At 42.3% G+C, this 25,000-nt stretch overlaps 1 protein-coding gene across 1 annotated transcript in view; it reads left to right on the top strand.

The window, feature by feature from the left end:
• The first annotated feature begins 22 nt into the window (after positions 1 to 22).
• LOC143282697 (uncharacterized) overlaps positions 23 to 25,000 on the top strand; it is a 223,767-nt gene continuing 198,789 nt past the window's right edge. The window contains 1 exon segment of the mRNA XM_076588421.1: positions 23 to 460. Coding sequence (XP_076444536.1) covers positions 364 to 460 — 97 coding nt within the window. The 5' untranslated portion in view covers positions 23 to 363.

The raw sequence follows: 25,000 nt of genomic DNA, 5'->3' as shown, positions 1-25,000 counted from the left end.
CAGCTATTTTGGTTGATCCAAGCGCCAAGCACGTTTACCAGGTGCGAGAGAAAAAGTAAACAGAGAAGCAGTGCTTTTTGAAAGGTTCGCGGACAGCTTTGTGTGTGTGACTCACCAGGCTCGGATACTCTTTTTTGGATGCGTATACCTCAGTTGACCAGTGTGTAAAGCGCTGTTTCAGTGAAATGAAAATCTTCATTGTTTTCGGCTGACCAAACCGGCCGCTCGAGAGAAGCAGACGACCGCATTGTACCGCCGAGTTTTGTTTGACACGTTCGCCGGAGCAGACGATCTTGATCGTGTGGTGTGTGTTTCGGGGATATGTCGTCAGTGTGTGACAAAAGTTGACCCAGCTGAAGTGAAATGGGGAAGGACCAGGATCTTATTCAAGCCGTTAAGGACAACGATACCGCCTCCGTGGCAAAAATCATTCAAAAACTCGCCAAAACTTCTAAAACAAGTAAGTGCAAACTCAGTTTTTCGTGACTTTTCTGTTTGTCTTTCACGCAGGTATTCAGTCCGCTTAACACAAAGTTAGGCCCACTTTCTAGTTTGACCCAGTGTCAGGTTCGGGAATATATTTCGGGCTTTCATGCCAGCTGTTACTAATTCGTCAAATTAATCAGAAGGCGGGTCGTTTTAAGCGTTGGAGGTTAAGGAGTTATTTTAAGATGAAAGAAACACTGTTGTTGACCGCACGGAGAGTGGTGATCGTAGGGTGAATGGGCAGCAGAGTCGGTGTGGCGATGCACTGTCACAAGATGCGGGGCAGGGGGAGGTAATATGGGAACGAAAGCATGCCCTCCTTCACTGGTTTCTACTTATTTCTTCTTTTCTCATCTTTCTTTCTCTCTCTTTTATTTCTTTTCGTTCATTTATGATTGACAACAAGAACTTGAATCCCAGACTCACATTGCTACATTTTATAAATCAATATATTTATAATTAAATTCGCATCAATAGTAAACTCATTATATCACAATACATTTTTCCCAGTTTAAGGATTAATTTTTATCTAGATTTAATTGAGGATGTGCTTGCTTAAAACAAGTTTTAGTGATGTTTATTGTTACTGCACACTTTCAAAAAAGTTCACAGCAGTGGTATTATACTCATGGTATCATTTATGAATAATTAATTGCAAGAACTGAAAGATTCACTAGAACTTGTGATAATGATAATTACTGAAAGATCTGTGTGGATACATTTATTAATGTGTGAATGTCTGTGGTCAAGGTATTCTTTGGAAGATTCAGGTACGTATAATTTAATGAATGACAATTTTTTGTATTATGTTGAAAAAAAAATCTGAAAAACCCAAGTCTTATTGAAATACTAAATTTAAGTTTGAAAGCCATTGTGTAGCCGTGCATGTTTACACAGAAACCTGTAAATGTAATGATTAAACAGGCCACAGAGACTGTGTGTAAATTTTGTTCAATTAATTGATATTGGTAATTCTTTTTTATCAATGAATACATGAATGGATCTTCATTTTTATTCTGCTGAAGTTTCTGACAAATGAAACAAGTGAATATACAGGATATGTAGTCCCCATTTCCTGGCCTTTCTGCCCCCTGTGGGAACCTTGACCAACCATGTAACCATGGATGGATAATTCATGTGCTTGTCACTCTAGGCACCCCTAATCATTGGAGTGCTGGTTGACTTTGGGGACCGGGGACATTGTTGTACTGCTACCACAGAACCACAGAATCACTTTTTGCATTGACAGTTATTAGCAGAAACACTATGTGAATGTCTTCACAAACAGCATTTTTTGTTTTGTTTTCTTTCTTTTTTTTTTCTTTTCTTTTTTTAAATTATTATTATTATTTTTTTTTTACTCAGTCATGTCATTTTTAGTTTAGTGCTGGTCTCCTATTGATTCTTTTCTGAATGAGAACAATGTTGACTTTTGAGTCTTTATCAAGTTTATGCATTGGATTTGCCAGCACACACACGCACACACACACACACACACACACACACACACACACACACACACATGCAAGTTTACACGCACTCACAGTCACACTCAGTGCGATTCAGATTCTCATTGAAACTTGCATTTAACATTTTTTATTAACAACAGAGCATCATTGTACAGCAACAAAATTATACAACAACTGAAACAGGTAAACAATTTTGTTGCTTGCCTTTTGAGGCCGGCAGTGTTTTCACTATTTTTACCATGTTGAAAAGAAACAATTACACAGTTCTGTAATACATGATTTATATAATATATCATATGCTTGAAAGTAAACTTGTGTCCCTTAATCAATATTTTATGTACTTTTTTCTGTATGTCTCATTTGTTGTCAATGTCTCTGTGAAAGTAGTTTTGTTGTTTTTGATTTTTTTGTTTTATCACAGTTTGTATTCTTGTCTGTGATCTTTCTGATCTGTTCATTATTCTCACTTCCCTTTGTTTAAAGAACATGCTCATCTTTTTCTTTCATTAACACAACTACTTAGAAAAAAAAAAAAGATAAAAGGTTATTCATTAATTCTGCACAAATGTGTCATGGACACAGTGCATAACTACTGAATTTCATCTTTTGACATAGACTTGACAGGTTCTTTTTTGTGTAAATCTTTCTTCTTCTTAGATTGTTTTCTTTCTATTTCTGTTGTATAAAATGTGTTGTTTGAGTATCTTGTTTGTTTGAAAAATAGGTTTTAACACAATTTAAGTGAAAGAAACTTAATCAGTGCCGATGGAAATATATGTGCAAGGTTTAGGTTTTGAGTTGGTCATCTGTCATTGATGTATCATACAAATTTGAAATGACCCATCGACGGGCGCAATAGCCGAGTGGTTAAAGCGTTGGACTGTCAATCTGAGGGTCCTGGGTTCGAATCACGGTGACGGCACCTGGTGGGTAAATATGTGCAGACCTGCTAGTGCCTGAACCCCCTTCGTGTGTATATGCAAGCAGAAGATCAAATACGCACGTTAAAGATCCTGTAATCCATGTCAGCGTTCGGTGGGTTATGGAAACAAGAACATACCCAGCATGCACACCCCTGAAAACGGAGTATGGCTGCCTACATGGCGGGGTAAAAACGGTCATACACGTAAAAGCCCACTCGTGTGCATACCAGTGAACGTAGAAGAAGAAGAAATGACCAATCCTTTAACAAGCTGTTCACTTGATTTATTGATTTTTCAGAAACTCAAACAGGGCCAACGTATTTTTGAGGTTTCTCAAATTCTCCAGCAAAGAAAAATCATGACAGCGGTTTCAAACTCTGAAAAAACCAAAACAACTGTCGTAACTGTGAAGTTCAACTTAAGTAGCAGATGAACTTTGCAAACAAAAAGATTTAAACTTACTCAGAGAATTAACGATGCTTACATGGTAAAGCCATTGTCACTTCGTGTTTTGAAATGTGACTAAGCACATCCCCACACTATTTAAGAAAAAAAAAATATATGCCAAGCTGGTGAAATATAATACAATGTTTGTTGGGTTATGTATAATATGTGTATGTGTGTGTACGTGACTGTGTACATGTGTGTGTGTGTGTGCATGCGTGCAAAAGTGCGTGCATGTGTGTGACACAAAGATCAGTGACAGAGATCTGATATGTGGCTTAGATTCAGAGCGCGCGCGCGCACACACACACACACACACACACACACACACACAACGTATTGTCACTTTGGCAACATTGTGAGATGCACAATCTCAGGAAATGCAGTCACACACATTCGACAAAGACAGATTTATCCAGAGCACTTGCTGCCCACTCCCTTTTACCAAATTATCTGTTTCCTGACATGTCTAAAAGCACAGTATCCGCATGGCTACTACCCATACAATTGTGTTTATGAACAATTGCACATATGGACACTGGACAATTGGATGATTCCACAATGTACTATTCAGAATCTGAGTGCAAAAATCTCAAGTTTGATCATCTATGATTCATTGATTGTATCAGGTTGTCAACATTTGGCTGAGAACCAAGTGATAACTTATTTCACAATTTTGTTTTTGATTCTCTAGTTTTGACAATTTAACCAATCCAGTTTTTATGTGTGTAACACCTTCAGATCTATAGCAGACGTTAGGTGAGGGTCAGGAAAAATGGACCTTGAAAATTGCACAGGTGTCATTTTGTTTGAAACCTGCATGAGTGTTCTGCACCGAACGGTAATATATATATATATATATATATATATATATATATATATATATATATATATGACACCCAACAAACAAAACAACACACACACACACACACACACACACACACACACACACACACACACACACACACACAAAGTTGCAATTCAGAGCAAGATGTGCTTTGCATACTCTGTGATGGGTGTTATATTTGTGTATGCATACATGTGGGAAGAATGTTTTAGGGGTGGATTCTTACAGCTGCGGGTGTGTGTGTGTGTGATTGTTGACTGTTTCAGGGAAATTTTCCCTGAGCCAGAATAAGTGCTTAAGTGTGCACAGACATGTACATATATTTGCTGTAACAGGAATTTCTTTTTGGCAGCAGTGAACAACACAACAGTCCTCAACAAGAACAACAACAACATTGTATCACTAACACACAGACAGACTCACACTCACAAAACAGTGCACAACAGATAATATAAAAATGAAGACCTGTACACATTGTGGGTTGTTGCCAATGTGTGAGGAAGAAAGGGATGTTTTTCCTGACCCATTAATTTTGAAAATGACCCATTGGTTTTGTGGTTAGCAGTTCAATGATTCATAGAACTTGTGAGGAACCAAACCCAAACTCAGGTGATGTTCATGTTCTGCTGTTTGCACCACTCAGTTTTGTGTTGAGGTGCGCACATTGTGTTGACTTTTAACTTGAAGTCAAGAAATACTCAGTTGTATGTTTTGTAAGATTAGCTATACAATTTAAAATCAAGTGTACTGAAAAAATAATTTGAAAATACACGCAGTTTGCTTTTAATATTTTGACATTTACCTTTATGTTTATTGCCTGTTTGTGTTTTGCTTTCAGGTTTTTGATTGGCAGTTCTTTCCATAGAACATGTGTTGAATTTATTCAGGTATTTATCTGGGATTTTGCACAGTAAATTCATACACAACATGATAGCTATGTTTTAACATTTGAGGAAAGAATCATACAAAAATGACGCAGATAGTCTGGTTTGCTCTTACCATTTTTGGAATGTGATTGCAAGACTAAGAGGCTAAAAATAGAGAAAATTTTACTATCATCAGTGTTACCAATGTTTATAGAGAGTGGGTATGTAATTCGGGCAAGACACTCTCCACTATAATCAAATTCTAGCCCAGGTAGTCAAGACAGCAGATGCCTCCTCTGCTGTTCTGGTGGTCATAGTCAGACAGGACTATCATATGTAATATTTGTTGTAGTAGTATTGTACAGGTCAGTCAAATGCACAGGTATATAAATATATACGTTTAAGCCATTTTGTTCAGAAGAAAATATGTATCAGATAAAATGTATCAGACCGTGACTCTGTCAAACAAAATTTGAGTTCAGTCCATATATTTTCTTTTATGATAATTATTATTATAACATGAATTTTCTATTGAAACTCCCAAAAAACAACATAATCTAAAAATTGTTTGTTTGTTTTTTTTAGCATGATATTTGGCATGTATATGTACACAATGGTCCTGCTGCTCATTTACTCATTGTCAGTGCCATAAGCATTAAAAAAAAAAAGTAATTATAGATACAAAAATATTTTTAGAAATTGCTTCCCAGACAGATCCCACCAGCTCTGTCCATACTTCCAGACAGTCTGTCTGCAGCAGCTTTAAAAGTTTAAGAAATCAATGACAGAGACTTCTCAGCCTTGTCACATGCCATTGTAGTCTATGTGAGTCATGAGTGCATGGCAATGCTCCTGTCTGGCTGCACAAGGTCACCATCATCCTCAGTTTGCTGCTTTCCGCCAAGTGGGCTGCTTCTCAAACAGAAGCATTGCTTTGAGCAGTTAGCAAAACACTGTTGACAGTGACAGCCCCATTGTCAAAGAGGATGATTGATCTCTGGTTCTGACTTTTAACTCCATTAGATTTCCGTCACTTTTTGGCCACTTGGGGCCTTGGGGATGTAGCACATGGGTCTGATTCACCACAGCCAGACTGGAGGAGGGAAGTGACAGAGAGAACGTAGGACAGTCAGATGATTGACCTGGTATTTTGAGACATGGAAATCCACTTTGAGCTGATTGGAAGGCAGGGTCTGTGCATTAAGTGGGCGGCAAGAAGGGTTCTAGAGCTATGCATGTTATTGCCATTGTATTATCTTAACATTGGTCAGGCAGATGGGATAATTCTGGCAAGCCATTATGACCATCACGTGACCTGTACTCATGTAAGGAGAAGCAAGATTTTGTTTGCCTTTGGGATGTCAACCAAACTATAATTTATCTTACAGCGTGTTGATTTTTCTGTCATCTGTTCTGTTTTGTTTTTGTTTTTTATTCATCTGGTGCCCAATCAGTCCTATTGATTCATTTTTTTGCAGTTGATAAAACTTTCTTAGTTTCTATGAAAAGTCTTGAACTCTAGTGGAAATAGATTTATTTGAAGTGGTTAATCATAAGCATCTGAACGAGAAAAAAAAAATCAGAGACGTCTCATTTGTATCGCATGCTGCTGCAGAAGTCTAACATAGCAGTGCATCACCTTAAGTGGTTGTGCATATTGGTTTTCGATCCTCAGATTGATCAAATGCTCCATTCCGCTACGTAAGCTGCTCCCATGTAGACATAGACTTATAGTCTACAGAATCTTCACAATGATGAAGGTGGTAGTCAAGGGAAAGAAGAAGAAGAAGACATTGTTTGTTAGCCAGGTAACGCAGTCTACAAGGTTTCGACACTCCCACGGCAGCCAAACATGACACAAATATTCCCACATTAGCCAAACATGACACAGACATTCCAGCTGCAGCCAGACTCGACAGAATTCATTGAATCCTGGTCGCGGACCGTTTGATTTCTTTCTTGCGCTGTATAAAACACGGACACCACAATGCCCAGAGTTTTTACACGCGTGTCCAGCTCCCATCCCCCTTTTCCAGCCCTCCTCGATCCGTTGATAGACTGTCCGCAAATGGAGAGGAGAGCATGCATGCACTGGACAGTCAGAGGTGTCATTTCGTCTTCTGACACATGAGAATACATTTCGTGCAGAATGTTTTGAAGGCAGGGTTTGTGCATTCGAGGCAGAAGACAGCTATCGCTGGTTTTGTATTGTTGTCAGAACTATGACTCGTGTTGAGGAAAACCCTCATCAATCAGGCTGACGGAATGCATTGTCCTGGTTAGTCATGATGGGTGCTCCCTCAGATGGACTTTAACAAGCGGACATCAGCCCGGATATAATTTATGTCAGCACTGAGTCACAGTTTCAGTTTCAGTTTCAACAACGTGCTTAGTTGTTTGTGTGTGTGTGTGTGTGTGTGTGTGTGTGTGTGTGTTAAAACAAAACACACACAAAAACAGTTTACGACAACAACAAAAAGAAAGAAAAGCAGTGATATTTAACAAGCCATTTGAAAGGAGCACTTGAAAAATGCTCAAGCTTCTGACTCCGAGTCTTCCTTTTCAATATCGGAAAGGTCCATAGTTTTACGGGTAGTATACATGTTTGCACTGGCCAGGGGACTGTCCCTTTAGCCCCCAGTGGTCACTCGAGCAGCAGGTGGCCTGATTATTTGATGATGTGTAAACGTACACCTGGCGGCCATTTCTCCTGTTGGTGTCACACCTGATGGTGAAGTCGCAAAAGGGATCTTTATCATTGATGTCGGTGAACGACCGTTGAGAACGCACGTGTCCTGTCATAAAGGTTGACCGATCACGCATACAATCGACTGTCAGTGTGTGTGTGTGTGTGTGTGTGTGTGTGTGTGTGTGTGTGTGTGCAACAACCGTTACCAAGTCCAGACTGAAAGGCACTGCAACACTGATGCTCCGGAGAAATAGGAGAGAGAGAGAGAGTCAATAACCTGACATTGTGTCTCGTTCAGCAGTAATGTCGGAATAAATTGTCTAACTTTGAATACTTTCTTCTTCATTAGCAGTTATGTCGGAATGAATAGTCTAACTTTGAATAGTTTCTTCTTCTTCTTCTTCTTCTCGATCCTACCCCTCTCAGACCACCAACGCCCTCCTTTGTGATTAATCTTGTCACATCTACGGCTTCACTGAACATCAAATGCACACAAACGACGCTTCAACGCAAGACAGAGTGCGTTTGAATGCGTGAAAATCGGGACACCTGCGGAGCATAAGAGTGTATACCTGTATAAATGGAGAGTGGGTTTTTTTGTTGTTGTTGTTGTTGTTTGTTTTTGTACGGGAATTATTAAAAGAATAATTTGCACCGGAGATAAAAAAAAAAAAAAAAATGTGATGTTGACATGGAAACACACGCGGTGGTGATTCATTGAATGGTGATGTCAGCTCCAACAAAGGCTGGTTGGAAGCCCGAAACATTATCACTGTGAAACCACATCATCCTGCACATTTAAAAGAAGAAAAAAGAAAGAAAGACAAAAAAAAAAAAAAAAAAAAAAGAAGAAAAAAAAAGGCTTCTTTCCCTTGACTACCGCCTTCATCATTGTGAAGATTCTAAGGCTTGGTTTGCTTGTGTAAGATACAATTTCTATTTGGGTGGTTTTGAGAGTATATAATTTATGTGCTCTCTCTCTCTCTCTCTCTCTCTCTCTCTCTCTCTCGTATTGTTGCATGACGTGTGTGCTTGCACGCGCCCGCGTGAAGTCCAACAGCATTGTGTTCATTTGGTCATTGAATCGTAAACAGTGCAGTTGGGTCACAACGGTCACACACACACACACACACACACACACACACACACACACACACACACACACACACACACACACACGCACATACGCACGCACCAAAAAACATCTCTCTTCTCTCTCTCTCTCTGTATCTCTCTCTGTGTATATATATACATATATATATAATATATATGTATGTATCTATGTATGTATATATATATTATATGTATATATAGATAGATATCTGTGTGTGTGTGTGTGTGTGTGTGTGTGTGTTAGGAGAGAGGGAAGTGGTTTTAACGACTGACCAGATGTAATTAATCAGCAGTAGCCCACACAAATCTCACCATTACGTTGCTGCCCTGGGCAAGGACATACTGTACATAGTATACGACCACGAACGTCTCAAGCCTAAGCTGTACAGAGAAGAGATTTCACCTTTCCCTCCAGCACAGCAATGTAGGCAGGCACAGGTTATACGGTATAAAGGTAGGACAGACAGAGAGGGATTTCCCTGTTTACACAGTTGAGCGGACTGGACCCAAACACAAATTGTGGACCCATGGGCCAAGAGTTAGTCATACTATACCAAGCGTTTGGCTCAGCTCCAGACAACGTACGTGTAAAATGTCCTAGGAACTGGAGCGAGTGACGTGTGGGCCTCTTAGGGGACTGCTGTGTCATTTTTGTTTCCACCTCCATGGGCCATTAGATATCGATCTGGTAAACGCTTTGCCAAGATAGTCGCAGTAGTAGGTCATGGTTGTGGACAGGTGGGTGGTGATGGTAGTCTGACTGCCGTCACGAAGTATTATTAACAAGTCGCCTGGCAAAGAGCAGATCATGCAGCCGCTGAACAATTTCGGATGGAATTATTAATTCAAGGCCGGAATGCGCAATAATATATTCTGAGCAAGATGTGTGTTTATTTCCTTATTGGATGTAGTGTAGAGAGGGTGTTGGCATGCGCAAGCACGCACGCACGCACGCACGCACGCACAAAACATGCAGATAGACACGCTCATTCTCGCTCTCACACACACATTCTCTCTCTCTCTCTCTCTCTCTCTCTCTCTCTCTCTCTCTCTCTGTTGACTCACTCTGTCGACTAAACAAAACGTCAATACATTATTCTTCAAAATCTCGCTGACTTTCCACACGTAGGATTCATGAAATGGAGAAAGATAATAAAAAAAAACAAAAAAAAAACAACAACGTTCAGTAGTAACTTGATACTCAAGAGTTTTAAGAAAGTGGTAGTGGTGGGGAGTGTGTGTGTGTGTGTGTGTGTGTGTGTGTGTTCCTGGACGACATCTTTCACTCTTTGCACGTTTTATGATTTTATGATGTGCATTCTTAAAGTCCATGGGGGTTGGGTGGGGGATTGCTGTGAAGGAAGTGTAAATGGTGTGTGTGTCATGCGTTGGTGTGTGTATTTCCTGGTGTGTGTACGTCCGCATACCTCTGTATTTAGCTATTTCAATCATTCTTTTGATTTGTTTCCCCTCCTCACTCCTCATTTCCCCCTCGCCACCCTTCCCTTTCTTAAGCAGAACTTATAACTCCGAACAGATAACATCTGTTTCGTGGTTAAGCTGACCGTCAGGTGTCACCTGGTGAGGAAGGTTTCTATCTCGACAGCATGGATAAATGTTGGTGAAGAAAGCCGTTCATTTATTTTATTTTTTTCTTTACCTCACATTCTGTCTTTGTTAACACTGTGAAATTTATTTTAACGATTTTTTTGTGTAAATAAACAACAAGGATAGAGTGTCTTTTGAGGTGTTTTTGCAGTCCTGGGTTGGTTTCACTTTACTTCTTGGACAGGTACGCTTCTGTTGTTGTGTGGGCATTTTTGTGGACACTACTATGCGAATTACTCATATTCTGTTTCTTACATAAATCATAGTGTTTCGGTCTGTTCCTCTCACTCCATCCTTTTTCATCCAGTGGGCGTTTAAAACTTAATTGAGCCATTTGACGTCCATTCCTTGATTATAATCACAAAAACAAGAAACAATATAAGACATTCATCATCATCCACTTCTTGCATATAACTTCCTGATTTATGACCCGTTTGAGAATAAATAAATAGATAGATAAATAAAATACTAAAGCACACAAACATAGAAAACAAAGGAACGAACGAATGTTCAAACATCTTTCGTCATCATTGTTTACAATTTCGTCAGCGTTGTTACAGCCCCTTCTAATGATTGGGATCTTCTGCCAAGAAGACTGGTTCGCCCGTGTCTATCTTAACGATGCGTGCGCGCGCGCGCGTGTGTGTGTGATGTCTGTCATCTCTCAGTGTTGACATTTCTCTCGCTCATTAGACTTGAGCTATAACGACATCGGAGTGAGTTGAAGTCTAGGCAGCTTGCTAAGTACTTTTGCCATCCAGGTGGCTAAGTCAATAAACTCCTCGTGTTCCCTCGCTGTTTCTGCAGGGGAATGTTTTGTCTGAACCAGAAAAGCATTGTTGGCTGGGGTGGATGGATGTGGAGAGATGAGGAAGGGTGGTGTGTGGAACGGGGGCGAGAGGGGGGTTGACCTAGATGAGTATTGATATGAGCCGCTTGTCAGTGTTTTTCGTAAAGTGGGCCTTCGTTCATATTCTGTCCTTTCATCAGTGGGTTGGAACAGAGAGAATTTGTGTTCATGTAGAAATGTAGAAAGGGTTTGGGTATGTTAAGTGAGAAAGATGATCACGTAGTAGCTGGTAGCTGGTAATAGTGGTTAGCAAATATTTGGAAAGTAGAAGTGTTCATATCATTTCTGTCTCTTTGTGACTCTCTCTCGTTGTGTCTGTCTACCTCATTGTATGTCTGCCTCTCCACCCCGCCCCCCCTCCACTGACCACCCTCTCCTCCAACCCCTTTCTCCTCCGTCCTCGCACCCTCGATGCGAGTGTGAACGTGAATTCGCATGTGCACGCGTGTGTCTGTACATTTGATTGTGTATGTGTATAATGTGTGTGTGTGTGTGTGTGTGTGTGTGTGTGTGTGTACATACATACATACTTGTGTAAGTTTACATTCAGATGATAGAGAAGAGTGGAACTGGAAGAGGCAGCCGTAGCCAGCATCTATATAGGTGAGTGACACAAAGTAATGGCTATGACATTTCAGCAACGCAAAACTATTTTGAACACAAGTTGTTGCTGCGGTACTGCAGCAGTAGTTGAGCAAGCAGCAAATGCTGGGTTGACATTATGACAGCAAAACAGTGTGGTGCGCCGCGATCTATCACGATCATTTCCCTTTGACAGAAAACAACTTCCGATCGCGGCTTCAGACAATATTCACATCTTTCACTTTTGGCATTCTGCAGAACAGTTCGTTTGCCTGCTTGAAGCACGACATATGACGTTGCTGAGGTGACGAGGTAAAGGAAATGCAGATTGATTATCAGTGGTTTTAGTTATCGTCAGTGTTGTGACTGCTCACGTCATGTGTTTTTTGTTTTTTTTGTTGTTGTTTTTTGTTTTTTCCCCCACCGGTACTGTTTCGCAGCCTGTTGAGTCTGGAAGTAGGTTAAAGCCATGGTGACTTGTCGATCGGGATCGGTAGATGTATGGTGGTGTAGTTCAAGTTGCATTGCACTGTTTTCACTTTGAACTTTTAACAAAGAAAGTGAACTATTTTGGTTCTGGGTCGACTGTTGTTACTATGTTGGCTGTTGGGATTCACTTGACTGCAGTTCTACTTTTATGTTTCAATACGATCATTCTTGTGGATTCATAAATAAACATCTACAAAAGCTATACAATACGTAAAGAATACATGAATGTATGCGAAACCGCACGCACGCACGCCCCTCTCCACATACGTCTAAAATCACAGTCAGTTGGCTTTAACTCAAGAACACACACACACACACACACACACACACTCTCTCTCTCTCTCTCTCTCTCTCTCTCTCTCTCTCTCTCTCTCTCTCTCCACAATGCCCATTTCACATACACATATCCCGCCCACCCTCTTAACACACTATATATATCATTTCCCATCCTTGTTTCCTCCCTTTCTGTTCTCACGCCCTATTATTCTCTTCTTTCATGACGATGAACACCACGCATACAATGCCGTACATAATATCTCCCTGCCTCTCCTCGTCTCACGCACATCCTCTCGTGCCAACATAATTGGTGTATTTATTTCTTCTGTTAAATAAAAAAAAAAAAAAAAAAAAAAAATATATGTCTTTGTTTGTGGGTGTCTATTGATTTTGTCATTAGTATGCAAACTACTTGCAACATTTGGGATTTTATCATGTATACATCTGGTTGATCCTCCCCCCAACCCCCACCCTTCCCTTTTCCCATCCCCTTTTTGTTATTGATAAGCTCCGGAGTTATGAAATCTCGGTTCGCGAGCCTTGTCTTTGCTGCAAGCAGAACTGAAAATCCTCAGCGTTTTTGTTCTTTTGTCCGTCCGTACTCATGTCTTTAACTCTTGAGATCAATACATTGTTGGGGGGATTGTGAGCGGTTTACTTTGTTTTCTTTGTTTCTTTCTTTTCCCCTTTTCTTTTTTCCTTCTTTTCCCCTTTTCTTTTTTCCTTCCTTAATTTTCCTTTCTTTCCCTCTTCTTTCCTGTGTTTCTTTTTTTTTTTCCTCTTTTTTTTCTGTCTTTTTTTCTGCCTTCCATTCGTCTTTTTTCTTTCATCTTCCGTCATTTCTTCTTTCTTCATTTCTTTCTCCCTTCCATTCTTATTCCTTTTTTCTCCATCTTCCGTCATTTGTTTTTTTTTTTTTTATTCTTCATTTCTTTTTTCCATTCTTCCTTTACATTGCGCTGTGTACATTAACAATTATAATGACAAATGAAATATAAAATTTTGTTAATGCTTCCCGTTCCTATGGGGATATGAGCTTGATAGAACAAACTGTCTCGAATAAAACCCCTTCCATTCTTGTTCTTTTTCTTTTTTTCTTCCCTCTTCCCTCATTTGTTTTTCCTTTTTCATTCCTTTCATTTTCTCTTGCGCCCCCCTCTCCCTCCCGCCCCCGCCCGCCCACACCCCGTTTAAATATGTGCTGTGTGGAACCTTTGCCTTCTCACACCTATGGTTTGATTTCCAGTCAGTGTTGATGCCTGAAGATTAAGCCCTGTGAAGTCGTGCCGCCCAGACAAAATATTGAGGTTCCGCTGGAAGGAGTCACAGTCTCGGAACATCAGAGAGAGGGGATTTTGCATTAGGATTTGCTGAAGCATTCAGAAAAGCCATTATGGTTTGGTCAAACAGCTGGCTGTTTTCCTGGCGAGCGGAGCAAGTGTTCTTTCTGGCTGTGTGATCCCATCCACACCCCTCGCGCTCCATTTTCGTTGACGAGCGGAAGTTGTTTTTCCGGCTTCCTTTTTTTTTTTTTTTTTTTTAAAGGTTGGGTGGCAGTTATGTTATGCTCTCCATTCTTCCGATACTTTTTTTTGCACCCCGTCATTGAAACCGCGCTAAGTGTGCGTGCCTGCGCGTGCGCGCGCGCGCGTGTGTGTGTGTGTGTGTGTGCCTCTGTGTGTGTGTGCCTCTGTGTGTCAGTGTGTTAGTGAGAGAGAAAGGGAATGAAATGAATGAAATGATGTATTACATGATTTTACAAAACCAACGCAGTGTTTTGTCGTTTCCGTTTCGTGGTGATTATACGTAGGGGTTATAGTTAACTTGGTGATGTGGCAGTGATGATGGCAATGTTCCTTGGTCATGGTAATTAAGATGACGGTGAACGTACTTGTGGTGGTGGTAATGAAAATTGTGTGGTTATGATGATGATTATGAATATGTATGATGATGGTGGTGGCGGTGATGCGGAATGGCTCTAATTCTTGGCTGGTTTAAGGAGAATACAATCTAGGATTTTGAGATTTTAAACAAAAAGCCGCCATCGACACTGATTTGTGTACGAGAGAGAGAGAGGGATGGAGGGGGGAGAGAGAGAGAGAGAGAGAGAGAGAGAGAGAGAGAAGTCGGCCAAGTAAACAGAACGCTAGATTATCAATTTATTTCCACCGCATCAGTCATCGATGTTATAAATGCCAAGTTCATGCCACAACTGGGTCAACATCAACGCTTATTTCGGGATGAAAATATCACTGGTCGACCGCCAGATATAGGTGCAGTGCGTGATTATTATTTTCTTCTATTTTGGGGGTGAAAATTATCAGATTGTCCCTTGAAGAGATCGGTGCAGTGCGTGGCCATTTTCATAATGTAGGGTCTGTGTGTGTGTGTGTGTGTGTGTGTGTGTGTGTGTGTGTGTGTGTATGTGTGTGTGTGTGTGTGTCTGTGTGTGTGTCGTATTTTTACAGAGCGATATGCAGTGCGTAGCCATAATAATGTAATGTTTATCGTTTTCTCAACCAACATTCTCGTCATAATCTCATGAAGCCGTAGACATGTACAGCTCAACTTTTCTTCTTCTTTTTTTTCCGTTTCCCTTTTTTTTTTTCCTTCAAAGCTGAAAAGACGGTATCACGTTACAAAGTTGATTCGTGTCAAACGTTTATCACAAAACGCTCCGTCTCTTATACGTCTTCAAGGTTTATGGTTCTGGGGTTAGAATGGTAGGTAGTGTGGTGGGGCCGACGACGGTCTTTGTTTGTTTGTTTGTACGTTTTCCCCAAACTAACCATACGCAAACGTTGTTGATAAGAGGGTGGGGTGGAGTGACTCATTCGTTTTTATCGGTTGTTGGATCCCATTGGGTAGAGTAGTAAAGTTGTGGGGTAAGGGTTCAGGGAGCAAGTTTTGGGTTGTAGCCCCGTGGAGAGAGTTCACCTAGGTCTTGCTGTAGATTGGCAGGGTCGGGTTTCAAGGTATGGCATGTTATGCCAAGGTCTGGCAGGCAGGCAGGTAAGCCAGGCAAGTCTCAGTCCTGCTGTGCAGAATTTCACCAGAAGTTGTGTGTCAGGACTGAAAGAGTATCGTTGGGTGGTCGAAGCGGTAGGAGAACGCGAGGGGCGCAATACATGGAAGTCTTTCCGCCTCAGAACAACAAAACCTTCACCAAGACCCCAGAACTGAACAACTTTACCTTTAACTTACGGACACATGCAAGTTGGTCGTTAAAGTTGACTATCGGCGAGGGGGTCTTTTTAAAAAAAAAAAAAAATGTCGGTCCTTTAATAGGTGTTTCGTTTGTGGCAAAGTAGTATTAACAATGAAAGCTGTCTCTTTCTCATCGTTTGACCCTCCCCCCCCCCCCCCCCCTTCCCCCTCTTCCCTCCATCTTTTTTTTTTCTTTTTTAACAGCATGGAAACAATGCCTTTTTGAGACTTTTCTTGTGTTCTTCTTTCGCAAACTAGCGACTCCTATTCTTTGTGTGCAGATTGTTTTGTTTAATATATATTTGCTGTTTTATTTTGTGTATTTAGCGGGCTGCGTTCACATAAAATTATTATTCCTCGAAGATGATTCGCAACCTTTGCCAACCCCATCTGCTATGGCAGTAGACACCGACTTCGGTATGATTGCAGACCGTTAGGCTGTTGATGAGCTGAATGATAATGCGAAAATGGTCAGGAGGAGCCGGCTAGATTGGTTGGGAAGATGGAAGGGAAGGGGGGGATGAACGGGGTGGGTGGGCATGGAATGGCAGCGATACGAGTTCGAGCAGGAATGGTATGGTCGGTTCGCGTGAGTAGAGTGATTCACGACCTTACATCATGGACCGGCAGCGGTGTATGCAGGGTGTATGCGGGGTGGGCAGTACTGGCCACAGCGGTAGTCGGTACATAGTCTGCATGCTTTCCGTGGTTCACTAACGAGCGGGACTGTCCCTTCAGCTGGGAACACTCAGTGATGATAATGAAATCTTATCGGTTTGGTCAGCGGCATTCGCTGATCGACTGACTGACTGGACGACCGGTGAGAGGGCCGGGCTGTGTGTGTTGTTGGCTTCCAACTCCGGGGAAGTCCAGGCAGCCAGGAGGGAGAGAGAGAGAGGGGGAGGTCGACCATAATTATGGGCGAGTGACGACAAACACATGCAGATAAGCTGATCTTGTTGGCGTACGCTGAGCTTGTCTGTGTGTCAAGGTGCAGATTATCAATATTCGGACGGGTAACACTGGTCATGACTTCGCTCTAGGAAACGTCAGCAGTAACGGGGGCATTGCGAACACCCGCTCGTGCACGCAGACACGCACGCACACAAGCACACACATACACGCACGCACGCACACACACACACACACACACACACACACACACACACACACGCACGCACGCACGCACGCACGCACGCACACTTTCCTTCTGAATATGTTGTTTTGGTAGTGGAAGTGTCAGTCATACACTCAGCCCCATCTACTGTGACAGTTATTCATAGTGGCCATAATGCGCGAAGGTGGATGTCGACAATCACACCCCCCTCACAAGTTACGATAAAGTTGAATATTGCACCCACGTGACATTCATTCTCTCTCTCTCTCTCTCTTGTCTTTTCCTCCTACTAATCCTAGGACCCTCCCTCCCCTGTCTGTTCTCCCCCTATCCACCTCGTCTCCTGACAAAACTGACTTATTTGGTCATAATGATAACAGTGCACGATATATTTATTTCTAGGGATAAGGGGGGCCGGAGGGGAGGGGCGGTAATCGGAGTGGGGAAGTGGGGTGGGAGAAGAGGGAGAGCCAAAGCGAAAGTCCTCTGCTTCCACCAGACCCCCTTCTCCTATCCTCCTCTTCCCCACCTTCTATAATCCCTGCACCATACCCCTCACTCAGTCACCCTCTTAGTTAAGGAAATGGGCACGTCACGCCCGGCTTAGCGTTGTGATACACATATATTGATCTTGTTCGCCCACATCGGACACACCAATCTGAGTTCCATAACCCGAATCCCCCGTGCTGCTGAAGCATAGCAAATTATGTGTACACGGTGTAATTAGGGGAACAAGCCAAACGGTTTTTTGGGCATCGGGATCGATATCATGTGTGATCGATCCATCTTTTGCATATCAGCTTAGAGAGAATGTGAGGGTCTGTTGGGCGCTCGAGGTTTCCAATTACAGTGTTGCTTGCTTGGATGATAGGTGTTGAGTTGGGTGACGGTGACACTCATTGTTTCATCACTTAATGTAGCTGTGCTTTTTTTGCTTCTGGCGAGAGGGGAATGGAGAGGACATCACATGGGGGTATTATAGAGAAGAGATAGAATGAATGGAGAGAGAGAAGAGGGGAGGATGGAGAAGATAGAGGTGGAGGGAGGGAGCAGGGAGACTGAGAGAGAGAAACAGAGAAAGAGGGGTGGTGAGGGAAACAGAAACGCATAATGCAATTCAGTTTTATAATGTATGGTTATATAGGCCACAAACTCTTTTAAAGTGTGTGTGTGTATGTGTGTGTGTGTGTGTGTGTGTGTGTGTGTGTGATCGATCGGCCTTGTAGATACAGGCAAATTCTACAACCCCCCCGTCCCCTCCATCCCCCGGGCACACACACACACACACACACACATACACACACACACATATATATATATATATATATATATATATGTGTGTGTGTGTGTGTGTGTGTGTGACCTAATTTCCCCTTTTTCCTTTCCTTTTTTTTTTTTTTTTTTTTTTTTTTTAACCTTAATTCGCCTTCTTCTGCTATCTCTTTGGTATATATCTATGTAATTATGATACTGATTTGTTGTTGTTTTGTTTTTGTTTGGTTAATGATGGTTTTCCTCACACCTTTGGTTATTCGCTGTACTTTATGTCTGTTTCTCTCTGTCTCTGTCTCTGTCTCTGTCTCTCTCTCTCTCTCTCTTCTCTCTCTCGGTCTCCCACCAGTGTGATTATGTGTGTGTGCGTGAGAGAGAGGGATAGGACGGGAATATATATATATATATATATATATATATATATGTGTGTGTGTGTGTGTGTGTGTGTGGTTTGAAGAGAAGGGGGTAGTGGTTGCTGGCGCACCGACTCAACGACTGCTGTGTACAGAACTAGAACACTGAATAAATGTATTTTCTATTTTGTAGGGAGGAAGATTTATGGTAACATCTCTCGCTTGTGACATTTCCATATTTTGGATTTTACACTGCGCGAGAAAAAGGTTACACAGACAAGGGCTTCAATATATATATCCTTTGTATTACATGAATTATAAAAATTTAAAAAAAGCACACGCGCTCGCGCGCCGACCTCCCCCCCAACCCCCCACACACACCTGTGAAATTTAAGTGAATAAAAAAAAAAAAGATAAAGAAATTAAAACCACAGAAAGGAAAGCATAGAAAGTGTCAGGGATAACCTACGCCATCTTGTTTAAGGATCAGCCCAGCAACCTGGAACGAAAATGATTTCATAAAAAGAAACTAAGAAACTAAACGATGAAGAACCCCGTGCATGAATAATAAGATGGAAATTAGAATGATTTAACTCATAAAATCTCCCTCGATCAGCCTGAAAATCAAATCAAAAGATAAGTATTTACTTTCTCCAAGAAAACAAGACAAAACAACAACTAACAAACAAACAAAAAACAAAACAACACAAAACCCCCAGAAAATACGTCTGTTAGAAAAACACGGACAACGGTCTTTCTGTTGGAGGAGAGCGATGGAATGAAACATGAAAAAAGAAAACAAAGAAAGAAAGAAAGACAGAGAGAAAAGCAAATCAAGGGAAAGAAGGAAGAAAAAGAGTGTGTGCGGAGAAAGAAGCGCTCTAACAATGTCAGTGTCAGATAAGCACAGTAAACTGGAAAGGAAATGAAGAAAGCAGAAGGAGGTCAAACCATATAAATTTGTTTTCCAGGAATGCGCCTGGAGAATAAAAAATAAACACATATATATTACCCTGTGTTTTTATGCTGCGATAAAGTATGTAATATGTGTGTGTGTGTGTGTGTGTGTGTGTGTGTGTGTGTGTGTGTATGGTTTGATGAATGACAGTTTTTCCTTACCATGAATAAACTGAAGTTATGAAATATTCTGAAGTTTTGAAATATTGCAAGCTACACTGTACTCATTGATGCATACAACTTGATCAGCGCGCAGGTTTTATGCGAAAATCAGGCATCTGCTCCCCCCAAACCCCACCACCCTCTTCTTCTTTTTTTCTTTTTTTTTTTTTAGGGAGGGCCAGGGAGGAGTGCGGGAGTGTTCATAATTTGTTTTGAACTGGAAAATAAAAAGATAGACTTCTATAGAAGAGAGCGAGCGGACAGGGATTTGGTGTGAAGCGGGTTGGGGGTGATATTGCAGTGTGCCATGTAAGTGGTTCCAGATCAAAATAGCTGCTATTTTGTCCACATCGTTGACTGGTGACAATCGAGAACAGTCACTGCAGACAGCAACTTCAGATCACTGTGTCATCTCCAGTCCGCTTCTTCTCACTGCCAGCGTCCACGAACACACACACACACACACACACACGCGCGCGCGCGCGCGCGCGAGAGAGAGAGAGAGAGAGAGAGAGAGAGAGAGAGAGAGAGAATGAATAGGGACGAAGGTGAAATGGGGGGGGGGGGGGGGGGGTTGAGCAGACAGGCAGACGCAAGAGAAAGATCAGTTAGCTCTCAAGAAAATCCACTCACATAAAAGGGGGGCCATGAAACTGTAAATGAAACCCCGTGGGGGAGCAAAAGGGAAATTTGAAGAAGCCAAGAAATCCATCTTGCAGTATTTTCTTTTCTTTCTTTTTTATCAACCCGGCGAACGCCGCAGGAAAGATTGGAAAAGCGAAGAATGATGCAACCCTTTCTGGTTCATGACTGCTGAAAATGTTTATTCGTTGATTTCTCTCTCTCTCTCTCTCTCTCTCTCTCTCTCTCTCTCTCTTTCCTCATTAATCTACAACATACATAATGTGAATTTTTTTTTTTTAATGGGAGCACGTGTAATAAAACTTGATTTTGTGCATAATTTCTGTCGTCGACCGATAAAGTAAATAGAGGTTGAATCATGTCTGGTTTTTGTGCACTTTATTTTGGAGTAAGTATTCTATGTTTCTTGGTGCTTTTTCGAGCGGCTGCCAGGGGAGAGTTTGTCAGTATTCGATTTTTGTCTTTGATTAAATTTGTTTTCTTATTATAATCGCATATCATTTGTTCGGATGAAAATGGAAAGAGATAAAGTGGTATGTTTTTCTTTTTCTTCATCTTCTCCTTCTTCTTCCTCTCTCCCTCTGTTTGTCTGTCTGTCTGTCTCTGTCTGTCTGTCTCTCTCCCCAGGAACAGAATGAGGCAAATACAGATGTTTGGGAGGAACAGAAATTGGGAGGGGGGTGGGGATCGGGAGCGGGAAATTGAGGACTAAGCGTTACGACGATGACCCCCCAAAAGTTGTTAACTGGACCGGCGCCCGCACAGTCCATTACGGGGTTAATGGTGGCCACAAACTGTCGGCATATCATCTCCCCCGAGGAATACATTTGCATAGCGGTGGGACATACATGCTACTGGTGGTGTTACTCACGTCAACCCACTGTCAGGGTCGCCACTGTAAAGTAGCTGTAGCACGATCCTTGCCGGACACTGCTTCGCTGGACCTGTTCGTTTGGTACGTCCTGTCTCTATATTCTTCGTGGGATGTAGTCGAAGGGGACAATTATTACCCCGGGCCAACTGAGGAAAAGATATTCCAACACTACGCTGGTAGCACCACAACTACAACATTATTGTTATTTTTAAATCATCATTATAGCCAGATGGACAGCGAGAATTAAAGTCATTTCAACGTGGAGTTCCCAGGAATCGAACTTAAAACAGTTATTAGCGTTCAAGTTTTACACACCAGTCAGTCCAGACCGTATTAACATCAGTTGCGTTAGGCTGGACTGCTCGACAGTCATTTCACCTCAGACGATATGGCCAGTGAGGAATTGCTAGCCCAGTAGAGCGGGCGCAGACCCAGCACTCTGATACTTGGTACGACAGAACAACCATATTATGAACATCTGGAAGACCAAATTTTATTCATATAATTACTTTTCGTTGTTTATGTAACTGTTGCTCGTTGTTGCATATTTCTTGGACTGATAACACTTCAACGCTGGTAAATGAAATGGTTGGTCGTTGCACGTGTATTTAGCTGATACTGTCCCCCACTTTTTCCAGAATTTGGTTCCAGTGTTTGTTTTTACTGCATTCTATCGCATCTGCTGTCATCTTCCTCCACCTTCCCCGCCACTTCCCCCAAAATGTTATCACTCGTATTAGATATTTATTATAATTTGAATAATTCAGCTGATTCATTGTGCTGTTTCTTGTAATGACTTGTTTATTCACTGATTTTACTGTTTGCCCTTTTGACAATTTATAAATAAAGTTCTGTGTCAGTGTTTTTGGCAAAGGCCCGTGTCGATGTTCATTTACATAACACGTGCTTCCGGCTGCAGTGCACTTAAAAAAACCTGCCAGGAACGAGAGTGAAAGACCACCCAACATTTGAAACAAAGAAAACAATAGACTGCCCCCCTTCTCTCTCTCTCTGTTCGCTCGCGCATGTGTTGTGTGTGTGTGTGTGAGAGATACTTTGTTCACATACATTAGACTGTGTACCAAAGCTGCCGATGACCGGCTGATCACGCCGTGCTGACGTGTTCTGTGGGTGTCGTAGGTCTCTCCCAAGTTTTTAATCAACATTTTATCACATGGACCAAAGCCACCCCTGTCTGAACCCTGCCTTTTTATCGCCAACATGGCGCGAGGATCTGTCGGATAGGGTGGAAGCTGTCGGCGAAGTGTTTTTCTGTCTCCTTTTCTTTTCTTTTTTAAGCTGGGTCAAGGTTATCAGGAAATTCTTATCCTTCGGAGGCTTGTCTGTCCCTCAGACATGCAACATGAGAAATTAGATGAGAGAAAGAGACAGACAGACTGGGGAGAGGTAAGCGGTAGCAAACACCTGATGTCGTCTACAATTGTTTTTCACCCCAGGCCTTTGAAAGATGTGAAGCTTTGATCTTGGTATGCTACATGTTCATAAATGTGAGGGAAGCTACATTCAATACAAAATGTTCATAAAGTAATAAGTGACACAAATCATTTACTAATTTGGCCAGGAGTACGGAAAAAGAAGGAAGGGGTGGAGGAGGTGGGGGTGGGAGCGATGAAGGAAAAGAGACAAACTCCGACTCACTGGATAAATATATCATACTCCCTCCCCCCACCCCGACTGCCCCCAGCGCTTCTCCTCCTTTTTCCCAACTCCCACCCCCCACATACACTCTTCCTCCCCACCTACCTTACCTTTCCAAGTAAAATGCCAGACCTGGTCTCGGTATCTAACCGATGGGAGAGGCAAACGCATGAAGGCTATATTATGCATCATGAACGTCGAGTAAAAACAAAAAAACTAAGGCAGCATAGTTGCCCTCGACCTTTACGTCTGTACAGCACGGAGGGCGATGGTGCTTATCTCTCTTCGCTACCGCCATTCGTTTTTTACAAGCCAAGTCCCAACGGTTATGGACGACCAATAATTGCTTCCGGTTTACTCAGACCTGCAATGAAAGATCCCCTTGCTTGGCAACCAGAAAATTATTCTCTCTTCTTTCTTTCGCCTTCCTGTATTTCTTTCTTTTATTGTCTCGATTGCAACTTGCGCAGTCCGGTCATGATAACACATCACCAGGTTTGTTGTGTTGGGTGACTCACGGTGAGTCTCACATTGTTTTTATGGATTGTGCCTCAGGCAGGGTACCGCATTATTTTGCCACTAACCAATAGACTACAACGCTACCACTTAACATTCGAGATACTAATCATTCTCTGCATTTTATGGTTGGCAATTAACATTTCCGTCAATTTTCTTTGCACGACTGTTGTTGTCGAAGAAAATACCACGCATGTTGACTTTACATATTGCAGAACCCTTTCGAGCTCTTCGTAACATACCACGACATCTCTCTCTCTCTCTCTCTCTCTCTCTCTCTCTCTCTCTCTCTCTCTCTCTCTCTCTCTCTCTCTCTCACTCTGTCTGTCTCTCTCTCTGCCTTATGCAATGTTGTTCCTTTTGTGTGTGCTTTTGTGCGCACACACCAAACGTCCTGTGTTGGACTGTTGGAGATTCTGTGCACTAAGCACGAGACATTAAAGTTTATATATATTCATTCTTGAAAATCAGTGATTTATTATATTAATACTATTAATCACTGGGATATTGCGGCCGAAAGAAGACATCGCACTGATTGCACTGTGAGAAATTTGCTCGCAATTTCAGCTCCTTCCCCTTCCGCCCCCCCCCCCCCCCCCCCCCCCCTCCCCCCCCCCTTTTTTTTTTCTTTTTCTTTTTAAAAACCTATACCTGGATTATAAGCTAACCTTCCTGAGTCCAGAGAGTGTGTGCTATGATTCCGTCTTTGATGTCTGGGGAAATAGAAAATGGCTCGGGAAGAAGGGGAGGACCTCTTGACGGGGACTATCAGGCTATATCCCCTTACTCCCTCACAATTAGTTTCGGCGTGCGATGGAATTAGTTTTCGCGTGCGTAGCACCGGTTTGTTCCCCCTGTCTGGAGTCTGTGTGGAGATGCAGTCCCCTTGTGATTTTTCAGGCGGACGCCACCAGTTAATGCGGACCCAGACAGTGGGATTGGACTGCTTTGACGTGGGTGACTGGGCTCAACGCGCCTGGCTGATTTCCGCGATTAATAATACAGGCGAACACCTCCACCACCCTATCCCCTACTCTCTTTCTCTCTGCCTCTGTCTGTGTCTCAGTCTCTCTTGAGTCTTTTTATCCTTACATCTCACTCCCACCACTGGTGCCTTGTTCGTTTCTGTTTGACTCTTCTCTTTATCTGTTTATGTGTCTGTCTCCCTTTCTTGGTCTGTCTCTCTTTCTCTCAGCCCTCCCTCCCTCCGTCCAGTATCGAACCCTGCACCCTTCCACTTTCCCCTACTCTCTTGTCTTCTTTCACCCCACCCCCTTGCCTCATACCCTTCTCTATCTCTCTTCGTGTGTGCACGTGTGCGTGTGCACGCGCGTTTATGCGTTCGTACATGCGTGTTGCTCTGTTCCTACTCCCTGCTTTGAACACTCCTTGGACGTTTCTCAGATGTTGCAGGCGTGAGTCACGATGGTCTGTCGGAAGTCTTAAACGGGAACGGGTGACTGGGTGTGAATTAGATCAGTGTGTATGTTTCATCTATGATGAAAAATGCATGAATTTTGTGTTACCCGCCCCACCACCCCCACCCCAACCGTTCAGTTGTTAACAGCTGAACCAGGTTGCATCATTGATATCGTGCGC

This window comes from Babylonia areolata, chromosome 1, assembly GCF_041734735.1.
Source record: "Babylonia areolata isolate BAREFJ2019XMU chromosome 1, ASM4173473v1, whole genome shotgun sequence".
Classification (NCBI taxonomy): Eukaryota; Metazoa; Mollusca; class Gastropoda; order Neogastropoda; family Buccinidae; genus Babylonia; species Babylonia areolata.
This window is presented reverse-complemented; position numbering and strand designations above follow the sequence as displayed.